Source organism: Salvelinus namaycush, chromosome 5, assembly GCF_016432855.1.
Source record: "Salvelinus namaycush isolate Seneca chromosome 5, SaNama_1.0, whole genome shotgun sequence".
Lineage (NCBI taxonomy): Eukaryota > Metazoa > Chordata > Actinopteri > Salmoniformes > Salmonidae > Salvelinus > Salvelinus namaycush.
Window position 1 is genome coordinate 21,521,837 of NC_052311.1, and position 12,640 is coordinate 21,534,476.

The 12,640-nt window shown below is 42.3% G+C and overlaps 1 protein-coding gene across 2 annotated transcripts in view; it reads left to right on the forward strand.

The window, feature by feature from the left end:
• LOC120048043 (E3 ubiquitin-protein ligase RNF130-like) overlaps window positions 1-12,640 on the forward strand; it is a 69,070-nt gene that overhangs the window by 12,782 nt on the left and 43,648 nt on the right. For both annotated transcript variants that reach the window (XM_038993723.1, XM_038993722.1), the window contains exon 3: window positions 11,354-11,548. In XM_038993723.1, coding sequence (XP_038849651.1) covers window positions 11,354-11,548 — 195 coding nt within the window. The remainder of the gene's footprint in view (window positions 1-11,353; window positions 11,549-12,640) is intronic.

Consider the following 12,640-nt stretch of genomic DNA (forward strand, 5'->3'; position numbering starts at 1 on the left):
GTTGTCCCATCGCACTCTAGTGACTCCTGTGGCAGGCCAGGCGCATGCACGCTGACACGGTCGCCAGGTGTACGGTGTTTCCTCCGACACATTGATGCGGCTGGCTTACTGGTTAAGCGGGCATTGTGTCAAGAAGCAGTGTAGCTTGGTTGGGTTGTGTTTCAGAGGACTCGCGGCCTTCGTCTCTCCCGAGTCCGTACGGGAGTTGCAGCGATGGGACAGGACTGTAAATACCAATTAGATACCACGAAATTGGGGAGAAAGAGTAATTTTTTAAAAATAAGGCTATATGCAAGGGCTACCGGTACTGAGTCAATGTGCAGGGATACGAGGTAATTGAGGGTGTGTGTGTGTTTGCCTACCCTCACCACCTGGGGGCGGCAGAAAGTCCGTGGTATGCAAATTGGAGTGGGTCTAGGCTAGGGTGTCTGAGATGGTGTTGATGTGAGCCATAACCAGCTTTTCAAAGCATTTCATGGCTACAGATGTGAGTGCAATTGTTTGGACATGATTTAGAAAGAAACGCACACAAACCTATGTAAATTAGATTTTTCTATATTTAACTTTCAATACATTTTGCAAAGTTTTCACTTTGTCATTATGCGGTGTTTGTGTGTAGATGGGAGAAGAGAAATAATTTTAGTACATTGTCTTACGTAAGACAACAAAATAAGTCAAGGGTATGAATACTTTCTGAAGGCACTGTAAATGTTCAGGAATGGGATAGTGCTGACACGCCAACGATAGTGGCTAAATTTAATCTGCCCAAATTCGCCTGGAAGGCGGTTTATTAACATTAAACAGCCATTTTGTGTGCATTTCTTCCCCCATACATTATACATGTTCACATCATACACGCGCTCACACCCTTAAAGGTGCGATCTGCAGTTGCTGCATCCATTTTTAGACTTTTAAATGAATGATGTATACCCATTGATTTTTGAAGAATATATTTTACTTCTTTGTTTGTAAACAAACACTGTATAGCCTCTAACTATAATTGTTAGATCATAGATAGTCAGTCCTTGTACCCATAGCTCTGTCTGTGTTTGAGGTTACATTGCCCCATCCCTCAGCTCTTTACCAAATCAGTGGCAGGATGGCACTTGCTATTGTTTGAACTGCAGATTGCCACTTTAAATCATCCTTCCTGAATGAGTGCCTGTTCATTAGGCTAAAATGAACGTCGGGCATGGTTCTCATGGCATTGAGTGAAGTCAATAGAAGTCGTCCTGACTGCGGCCTTTTTACAGTGAACAGTCAAGTACTGTACCGCTCTACCTTTTCTCTCCTAAGAGCTATTGACCTGCTGCTCACGTTTTACCAGGCTGTGTATGAAGCACTTTTTTTTGTGTTTGGGGCACATTTGGGTTGCTAGTTTTGTGCATGTGTATTAAATCTTGACGGCCTGTGTATGATTCATTTAGTGAATATGTTTAGTTAATGATAACGTTACGTACGTGATAGTGTGTTGTCTCTCTTAAATTCTCAGAATTTTAAATGAACTGCTCATTATGCGCTCAACTATAGTACATGCTCACACACACACGCAGATATAGACATACACGCATATGCCAGGACTGACTCAATGAGCCACACACACATGTAGAGTAAATCCTATGGGGACAGTGAGCATTTGCTCCCTAGTGTTGACACTGCAGCCTGATGAATATTACACTGTCTGTCTCTGAGTGTGTGTCCATGGAAGGTGAACCTACAGGACAGGGACCATGCCGCCACCATGCACTAGAGGGAAAGAGGGGTAAAAACACACACACACACACCCTCACTCACAGAATACACTATCAATCACCAGTCCCTAGTACACACACCCTCACTCACAGAATACAACTAGCAATCACCAGTCCCTAGTACACACACACACCCTCACTCACACAAGCTCACATTACAGTATTTTAATGCATAGATCCATCAGCGCTGATTTGAGTGTTTACGGGAACAAGAAAGGACGCTGAAACAAGCAGAAACACTCGCTTCTCCTTCCCTGCCTTTCTGAAACACAATACAAGGTCACAGACATTGATTGTATCAGCCCAGTCTCTATCAGCCCTCTGTCTGCTGGGTCTTTGCTATTAACAGTAGAACCGCTGGGCATCGATGGACCCCCCCCTTCAAGCTAATGAGCAGTCATTCTGACTGCAACATTCTAACGGTGTAATTAATACATTTCATATATGCTATTGCGAAATTAATAATTTGGTTGTGTTTATGAAAGTCTTAGGTAACATTACAATACTGTAGGCTATATGTAAACAACATATTACAACTATGAAACAGAGCATGTGTTGGAACGCGGTAAGAGTATCTTTTTATAATGACGCACAGTCAAATGATGAAAACATAAGTAGCCTAAACATCACTTTAAGCACCAAGTGGGCTTGATAAATAGTGAAAATCAGCACAGAAGCAATAATGTCATTATAATGAATGTGTCGATATGACAGCAGTCAAAAAATGTCAATTATTGTCAGCTCGTGCTTAAATGGTGTCAGGGAATGGCATCAATCGGAGCATGCCCATGTCACATAAATAATGAATATAGCCCGTAGCATTGTCATCATATAATTTGGTGGTGGCACATGCTCAGTGCGCATCATTCTGTTTTTTAAATGTTTTAGATTATAATTAGAATAGATCAATACGATAGAATGGGACACTGTTCTTCATTCACAATTGGTGATTATATAATTATGCATAGTTCGCTTCCACTCGCTCATTATCTCACCCAATCTCCCCCTTTCTTCCCCATCATACTGATACTTTATTGCTTAGTTTACGAGCCCTTTTCCAACAATGTTCTCTCCTCACCGTTTCATTTGCTGTTATGTGTGAAATTAGTTTCGGTTTGATTCCTGGCTGTGTCACAGCCAGCCGTGACCGGGAGCCCCATGGGGCGGCACACAATTAGCCCAGCGTCGTCCGGGTTAGGAGAAGGTTTGGCTGGTGGTATTTCCTTGGCTGGGTACGTCTCTAATAGCTATCCCCACCTGGATTGTGCAACATTTACCTATTATTCTTTTCAAAAAGCTCTGAAATTAATTGTCATTGCTAGACAACCATTTTCAGGTCTTGCCATAGATTTTGAAGTACAGACGATTTTGTCAAAGCTGTAACTTGGCAACTCAAGTGCAGATATGGCTTTGTGTTTTAGGTTATTGTCCTGCTGAATGGTAAACTCATCTCTGTGTCTGGCAGAAAGCAGACTGAATCAGGTTTTCCTCTAGGATTTTTGCCTGTGCTTAGCTCCATTTCTTTTTATCCTGAAAAAGACCCCAGTCCTTAACGATTACAAGCATACCCATACCATGATGCAGCCACCACTATGCTTGAAAATATGGAGAGTGGTACTCAGTAAAATGTTGTATTGGATTTGCCTCAAACATTACACATTGTATTCTGGACAAAAAGTTAACTGCTTTGCGGCATTTGTGCAGTATTACTTTAGTGCCTTGTGGCAAACAGAATGCATGTTTTGGAATATTTCCATTCTGTACATTCTTCTTTTCACTCTGTCAGTAAGGTTAGTATTGTGGAGTAACTTCAATGTTGTTGATCCAGCCTCAGTTTTATCCTATCACAGCCATTAAAGTCTGTAACTGTTTTAGTCACCATTGGCTTCATGGTGAAATCCCTGAGCAGTTTCCTTCCTCTCCGGTACTGAGTTAAGAAGGGTGCCTGTTCTTTGTGGTGACTGGTTGTATTGACACACCATCCAAAGTGTAATTAATAACTTCACCATGCTCAAAGGGATATTCAATGTCTGCTTTAAAAAATTGTATCCATCTACCAATAGGTGAACGTCTTTGTGAGGCATTGGAAAACCTCCCTGGTCTTTGTGGTTGAATCTGTGTTTGAAATTCAATGCTCGACTAAAACCTTACAGATTATTGTATGTGTGGGGTACAGAGATGAGGTAGTCATTAAAAAATCATGTTAAACACTGTTATTACACACAGAGTGAGTCCATGGAACTTATGTGGCTTAAGCTCATTTTTACTCCTGAACTTATTTAGGCTTGACATAACAAATATGTTGAATCCTTATTGACTCTACATTTGAGCTTTTCATTTTTAATTAATTTGTAAAAATACAAATAAAACACAATTCAACTTTGACATTATGTGGTATTGTGTTTAGGCCAGTGACAAAAATCTCAATTTAATCAATTTTAAATTCAGGCTGTAACACAACAAAATGTGGAAAAAGTCAAGGGGTGTGAATACTTTCTGAAGGCACTGTCAAAAGTAGTGAATTATATAAGGAAAAGGGTGCAATTTTAGATGCACATAACATATTTTGTTATGGGTTTCCTGCCGTAATGAAAAGCTTTGCAGTCCACTGGTTTAGCAGGGCATGGCTAGTACACAACATTAGGGTTGCAAAGGGTCAGGAACTTTCCGGTAAATTTCAGGATTCTTTTCTGAAATTTTCCATGGGAAGTTAAGCCTTGGAATTTGGGGAATTTTGCTTAAATTCATCAAAGTTAGCTTAACAGTGAACCTTTTTTATGGGATACACACAATTCTAGGTCTTGTGGCATACTTTGGTTAAACTATCCCCAATTCAATGGAATTGCAACCCTCTGCATGCACAGTGCATTCTTCCATCACATATGCAGTGCACTCTTCCATCACATGTACAGCTGATTCTCAAGATCTTGCACACTAATGAGATGCTATTGAGCCCACGCTACTACACTGCCTGAGCCAAGGACTACATGTTTTCTGGTAAGTTTTGATTACAATACTGGGTGGGGTGGGGTGAATATATTTTATGACATGATTCTTTTTTGTTAACTAGTCAATAGTATCTTACATCTTAAGTGTATAGTATCTTAAGTGTATTTAAATAATTTCTAACTTGTTAACAATTTCTGCTAATTAGTTTGTGGGTTTTAGCTTCCTTGAGCCTTGGGGCACCTTAAATAATACATTTGGGTAAAAAAGCCAACTCTGCTCCTTCATTCATTGAATCAGATGGCTCATTCATCACAAAGCCCACTGAAATTGCAAACGTCTTTGCTTATCTTGCCAATGAAAAAGTAATTAAACTTAGGGATGACATGCCAGCAACAAACGCTGACACTACACATCCAATTATATCGGACCAAATTATGAAAGACAAGAATTGTACTTTTGAATTCCGTAAAGTCCGTGTGGAAGAGGTGAAAAAATTGTCTATCAACAATGATAAGCCACTGGGGTCTGACAATCTGGATGGACAATTACTGAGGATAATAGCAGACGATAATGCCACTCCTATTTGCCACATCTTCAATGTAAGCCTACTGGAGAGTGTGTGCCCTCAGGCCTGGAGAGAAGATGAAAGTCATTCCGCTACCCAAGAATACTAAAGCCCCCTTAACTGGCTCAAATAGCCGAGCAATCAGCCTGTTACCAACCCTTCGTAAACTTCTGGAAAAATTATGTTTGACTAGATACAATGGTATTTCACAGTAAACAAATTGACAACAGAATTTCAGCATGCTTATAGGAAAGGACACTCAACAAGCACAGCACTTACACAAATTACTGATGGTTGGCTGAGAGAAATTGATGATAAAATGATTGTGGGGGCTGTCTTGTTAGACTTCAGTGCAGCTTTTGACATTATCGATCATAGTCTGCTGCTGGAAAAACGTATGTGTTATGGCTTTACACCCCCTGCTATAATGTAGATAAATAGTTACTTGTCTAACAGAACACAGAGGGTGTTCTTTAATGGAAGCCTCAAATATAGACCAGTTAGAATCAGGAATTCCCCAGGGTAGCTGTTTAGGCCCCTTGCTTTTTTCAATTTTACTAAAGACATGCCACTGGTTTTGAGTAAAGCCAGAGTGTCTATGTATGCGGATGACTCAACACTATACACGACAGCTACTACAGCGACTGAGATGACTGCAACACTCAACAAAGAGTTGCAGTTAGTTTCAGAGTGGGTGTCAATGAATACAGTCGTGGCCAAAAGTTTTAAGAATGACACAAATATTAATTTCCACAAAGTTTGCTGCTTCATTATCTTTAGATATTTTTGTCAGATGTTACTATGGAATACTGAAGTATAATTACAAGCATTTCATAAGTGTCAAAGGCTTTTATTGACAATTACATGAAGTTGATGCAAAGAGTCAATATTTGCAGTGTTGACCCTTCTTTTTCAAGACGTCTGCAAACCGCCCTGGCATGCTGTCAATTAACTTCTGGGCCACATCCTGACTGATGGCAGCCCATTCTTGCATAATCAATGCTTGGAGTGTGTCAGAATTTGTGGGTTTTTGTTTGTCCACCCGCCTCTTGAGGATTGACCACAAGTTCTCAATGGGATTAAGGTCTGGGGAGTTTCCTGGCCATGGACCCAAAATATCAATGTTTTGTTCCCCGAGCCACTTAGTTATCACTTTCACCTTATGACAAGGTGCTCCATCATGCTGGAAAAGGCATTGTTCATCACCAAACTGTTCCTGGATGGTTGGGAGAAGATGCTCTCGGAGGATGTGTTGGTACCATTCTTTATTCATGGCTGTGTTCTTAGGCAAAATTGTGAGTGAGCCCACTCCCTTGGCTGAGAAGCAACCCCACACATGAATGGTCTCAGGATGCTTTGCTGTTGGCATGACACCGGACTGATGGTAGCGCTCACCTTGTCTTCTCCGTACAAGCTTTTTTCCGGATGCCCCAAACAATCGGAAAGGGGATTCATCAGAAAAAATGACTTTACCCCAGTCCTCAGCAGTCCAATCGCTGTACCTTTTGCAGAATATCAGTCTGTCCCTGATGTTTTTCCTCGAGAGAAGTGGCTTCTTTGCTGCCCTTGACACCAGGCCATTCTCCAAAAGTCTTTGCATCACTGTGCGTGCAGATGCACTCACACTTGCCTGCTGTCATTCCTGAGCAAGCTCTGTACTGGTGGTGCCCCGATCCCACAGCTGAATCAAATATAGGAGATGGTCCTGGTGCTTGCTGGACTTTCTTGGGTGCCCTGAAGCCTTCTTCACAACAATTGAACCGCTCTCCTTGAAGTTCTTGATGATCCAATAAATGTTTGATTTAGGTGGAATCTTACTGGCAGCAATATCATTGCCTGTGAAGCCCTTTTTGTGCAAAGCAATGATGACGGCATGTGTTTCCTTGCAGGTAACCATGCTTGACAGAGGAAGAACAATGATTCCAAGCACCACTCTTGTTTTACATTTACATTTAAGTCATTTAGCAGACGCTCTTATCCAGAGCGACTTACAAGTACATACATTCATACTTTTTTTGTACTGGCCCCCCGTGGGAATCGAACCCACAACCCTGGCGTTGCAAGCACCATGCTCTACCAACTGAGCCACTGAAGCTTCCAGTCTGTTATTCGAACTCAATCAGCATGACAGAGTGATCTCCAGCCTTGTCCTCGTCAACACTAACACCTGTGTTAACGAGAGAATCACTGACATGATGTCAGCTGGTCCTTTTGTGGCAGGGCTGAAATGCAGTGGAAATGTTTTTGGGGGATTCAGTTCATTTGCATGGCAAAGAGGGACTTTGCAATTAATCTGATCACTCTTCATAACATTCTGGAGTATATGCAAATTGCCATCATACAAACTGAGGTAGCAGACTTTGTGAAAATTAATATTTGTGTAATTCTCAAAACTTTTGGCCACGACTAAGTTAGCCCTGGATTGTAAACTGTCATGGTCAAAACATATTGATGCAGTAGTAGCTAAGATGGGGAGAAGTCTGTTTATAATAAAGCGATGCTCTGCCTTAACAACACTATGAACAAGGCAGGCCCTAGTTTTGTCGCACCTGGACTACTGTTCAGTCGTGTGGTCAGGTGCTACAAAGAAAATTGCAATTAGCTCAGAACAGGACAGCATGGCTGGCCCTTGGATGTACACAGAGAGCTAATATTAATAATATGTATGTCAATCTCTCCTGGCTGAAAGTGGAGGTGAGTGACTTTATCACTACTTTTATTTATGAGAGGTGCTTGAATGCACCGAGCTGTCTGACTAAACTACTGGCACACAGGTCAGACACTACTGGCACACCCATGCATACCCAACAAAACATGCCACAAGAGGTCTCTTCACAGTCCCCAAGTCTAGAATAGAGCCACGACTACATGGAACTCTATTCCAGATCAAGTAACTGACGCAAGCAGTAAAATTTGATTTAAAAAAACAGATTAAAAAAGCACCTTGTGGAACAGCGGGGACTGTGAAGCAACACAAACATTGGCACAGACACACGCATACACACACGATAACATACGCACTATACATACACATCGATTTAGTACTGTAGATATGTGGAAGTGTTGGAGTAGGGGCCTGAGGGCACACAGTGTATTGTGAAATCTGTGAATGTATTGTAATGTTTTTAAATTTAATAAACTGCCTTAATTTTGCTGGACCCCAGGAAGAGTAGCTGCTGCTTTGGCAGCAGCTAATGGGGATCCATGATAAATACAAAACAGAGTGTTAATTCACCTGTTTCCACACATGTTTCATTTTAAAACATTCATCTTACAAAGGAGTTGTTTAATCTAACTGCTTAACTATTTATCTCTACATGGAATTGTATTTTTTGTATTTTTTTTTTTAAATGTTTCTTATCCTTACAGGAAAATGCCACGGGCACTATTTGATGTGTGGAGACATTTCACTGCTGCTAATGTAGAAGGAAAAGCTGTGTAAATTTGCAAATGCTGTGCCAAATCATATGTGAAGAATGCAACAGATGCAGAATCATCGGGCCAAGTGCATAAATTTCCCTCAGTGCTCACAACAAGAAACCTCTGACAAAAGTCCCTCTACTTCTATTCGAGGTGAAAATTCTGAGTCAGACACCTTATCGATAGCAACAGCTCATGGTCCTCCTTTTTTTGACTCAATGGAGGAACGTAGTCAGAGATGCTGATTAATGTCTTGCTCGAGCTGTGTATGCAACTGGTTCACCTCTGATGCTCACCATCAATGCGTACTGGAAGAGATTTCTGAATGTTCTTCGCCCAGCATATACCCCTCCAACCAGACATGCTTTATCTACTCATTTGCTGGATGCAGAGTTCAACAGAGTTCAAGTGATGGTCAAGCAAATCATAGAGAAAGCAGACTGTATTACAATCATCTCTGATGGGTGGTCGAATGTTCGTGGGCAAGGAATAATTAACTACGTAATCTCCACCCCTCAACCAGTATTCTACAAGAGCACAGACACAAGGGACAATAGACACACCGGTCTCTACATTGCAGATGAGCTGAAGGCAGTCATCAATGACCTTGGACCACAGAAGGTATTTGCACTGTGCTGCTCATGCATTGAATCTGCTCCTCAAGGACATCATGGCACTGAAAACAATGGATACACTCTACAAGAGAGCCAAGGAAATGGTTAGGTAGGTGAAGGGTCATCAAGTTTTAGCAGCAATCTACCTCACCAAGCAAAGTGAGAAGAATAAGAGCACCACATTGAAGCTGCCCAGCAACACTCGTTGGGGTGGTGTTGTCATCATGTTTGACAGTCTGCTGGAGGAGAAGGAGTCTCTCCAAAAAATGGCCATATCACAGTCTGATGATATGGACAGCCCCATCAAGAGGATCCTCCTGGATGATGTATTTTGGGAGAGAGTGGTAAGCAGCCTGAAACTCCTGAAACCTATAGCAGTAGCCATTGCACGGATTGAGGGAGAGACTGCCATCCTGTCTGATGTTCAGTCTCTGCTTGCAGATGTAAGAGAATGAAATCTGTACTGCCCTGCCCACTTCACTGTTGCTCCAAGCAGAGGAAACTGCAGTTTTGAAATGCATCAAAAAGCGTGAAGACTTCTGCCTGAAGCTCATACAAGCCACAGCGTACATGTTGGACCCCAAGTATGCTGACAAGAGCATCCTGTCTGGCGCAGAGATCAACAAGGCCTATGGTGTCATCACTACTGTGTCTCGCCAACTTGGCCTGAATGAGGGCAAGGCTCTTGGCAGTCTGGCGAAGTACACTTCTAAGCAAGGGCTTTGGGATGGAGATGCAATATGGCAGTCATGCCAACATATCTCATCAGCCACCTGGTGGAAGGGACTTTGTGGATCTGAGGCTCTTTCCTCGTTGCCTCCATCATCCTCCAAATCCCACCAACATCAGCCGCCTCAGAGCGCAACTAGTCCTTGTTTGGGAACACACACACACACCAAAGCACGCATCAGGTTGACCAATACAAGGGTTGAAAAATTGGTGGCCAACCGGGCAAATTTGAGGCTTTTTGATCCTGACAACGAGCCATCCTCAACAAGGTTGGAACTTGACAGTGAAGATGAGGCCTCAGAGTCTGATGTTCAAGAGGTGGACATTGAGAAGGTCCAGGGAGAAGACATGGCAGCATGAGAGGAAGACAACCAAGGCTTTAGTTTCTAGACTATCATTTTACAGATGTATGTTAAACGTTTTGGGGAGATGCGATGGATCATTCAATATTCCCTTTCTTTTATTGTTCAGTGAAATCATCCCATGTGAAGAGTCAACTCATTTAAAGTTCAATTCATAATTAAATAGTTTTCTATTGGAAGGATTTAGTCATTTGCAATTGTCTACTTATGATAAGGTAAAAGGTTTATGTTTCTGTCTCCATATAAAATGGTACATATATCTAATACAAAAAACATCTACATTTTAAATGGTATTAATATTAATTTGCATATATTTCCGTTAATTCCCATATATTCCCACGGAAATTTTCCACCTCCTGAATATTCCCCAAAATGTGCAACCCTACACAACATTGACCTGAGTGACTGGTAACTACTGAAGAGTTTCCCATTTTGTAAACGGCTCATGCTTTCTGCTTAATGTGTAAACCTTTTTTCTTTTATGTCTTCTCGGCAGTCACTCCGTGCAGTACTTAGCGTTGATGTTGTGATTTGTTTTTCTATAGTGACCACTGGATTTCCACTGGATAAGCCACTGGATTTCCTGGTTGTGGATTTGTTAAAGGGCATTAAACTGTGTTTTTTTAATTAGCACGAAATGTGAGCTAGTGACTGCTGTCCATAGGCAGCTGTGTGCATTTTTAACTACTTCATACACTGGCAGAGGTTAAGCAACTCACGGAGACTGAGGTGTGTGTGGGGGGGTTCTAATCCACTCACTCTATGCTGCATCTGTGCAGGGGTGAAACCCCCACAGTAGTTCCATGCTATGACTTTTGATTTACAATTACTTTATTTGATTACTCAATTACATATTCATGAGTTATAAATAGTTTATCAGCATCCCTTCAAATACACTGACACCACTCACCATTTTATACAGCCTGGTATGGTTCCTAACCCTTCACCCCTCCCCCTCTCCAGTTGTGGACCGCCAGGGCTGCGACCCCCACACTCGCTTCGCGGTGCCTCCCCGGACGGGGCACTGGGTGGCCCTGCTGCAGCGCGGCAACTGCACCTTCAAGGAGAAGATCCTCAAGGCCTCGGCCTTCAACGCCTCCGCCGTGCTCATCTACAACAACAACTCCAATGAGGACACCGTCAAGATGGGCCACGAAGGTGAGGTCACATAGTATCATATTCAAATGGGTTGTTTATACGGCTAAGGCACTTAACGGTTCATTTGCTCCAGCGGCGCCGTACTACTATGGCTGACCCTGTAGAACAACACATTTCACTGCACCTATCCAGTGTATGTGACAACAAAATATCAAATTAAAATGTATTAATTGTATGGCTTGGAATTCTTATATGGCTTAAGGATTATGTATGGCTTGTATATGGGTTTTGATTTGACTCATAAAAGAACTCCTTGGAGGACACTGTCTAGATGTATCCATATGGCTTATGCCTGACCAGGTAGTCATATTCTTATGGGTACGTATGGCTTGGCCTATTTATATGGGTTCATTGTTTATACATCCTATTCGTCTGCCTTGTTTGTATGGCTCTTGTTATATGGTCTTATAGCCAGCTAGCCTGCTGTGTTGGTGGTGAAGTTAGCATTTAGCTCTTGTTATATGGTGTTATAGCCAGCTAACCTGCTGTGTTGGTGAAGTTAGCATTTCGCTCTTGTTATATGGTGCTTATAGCCAGCTAGCCTGCTGTGTTGGTGGTGAAGTTAGCATGTAGCTCTTGTTATATGGTGTTATAGCTGGCTAACCTGCTGTGTTGGTGGTGAAGTTAGCATTTAGCTCTTGTTATATGGTGCTTATAGCCAGCTAGCCTGCTGTGTTGGTGGTGAAGTTAGCATTTAGCTCTTGTTATATGGTGTTATAGCTGGCTAACCTGCTGTGTTGGTGGTGAAGTTAGCATTTAGCTCTTGTTGTATGGTGTTATAGCCAGTTAACCTGCTGCATTGGTGGGTGTATGGCATTATACTGCCTGCCAAGGGTCATTTGATAGTGTGTGTGTGGGGGGGGTGGCATATACCAGTCATAGTGCAGTGTGTTTGCTGGCAGTTTGTTGTTTGTGGCTGCAGGGGACAGTAGAGGGGACAGACAGTGTGGCTGTCCTGACTGAAGGACATGGAGACTGACTCCTGCGTGCTGGACCTCAGCCACAATCACAGCCAAACACCAACACAGCCAGCAGGCTTGGGTATGGCCGGTGTACTGTTACACTGCAACACTCACAGATACACACACGTGG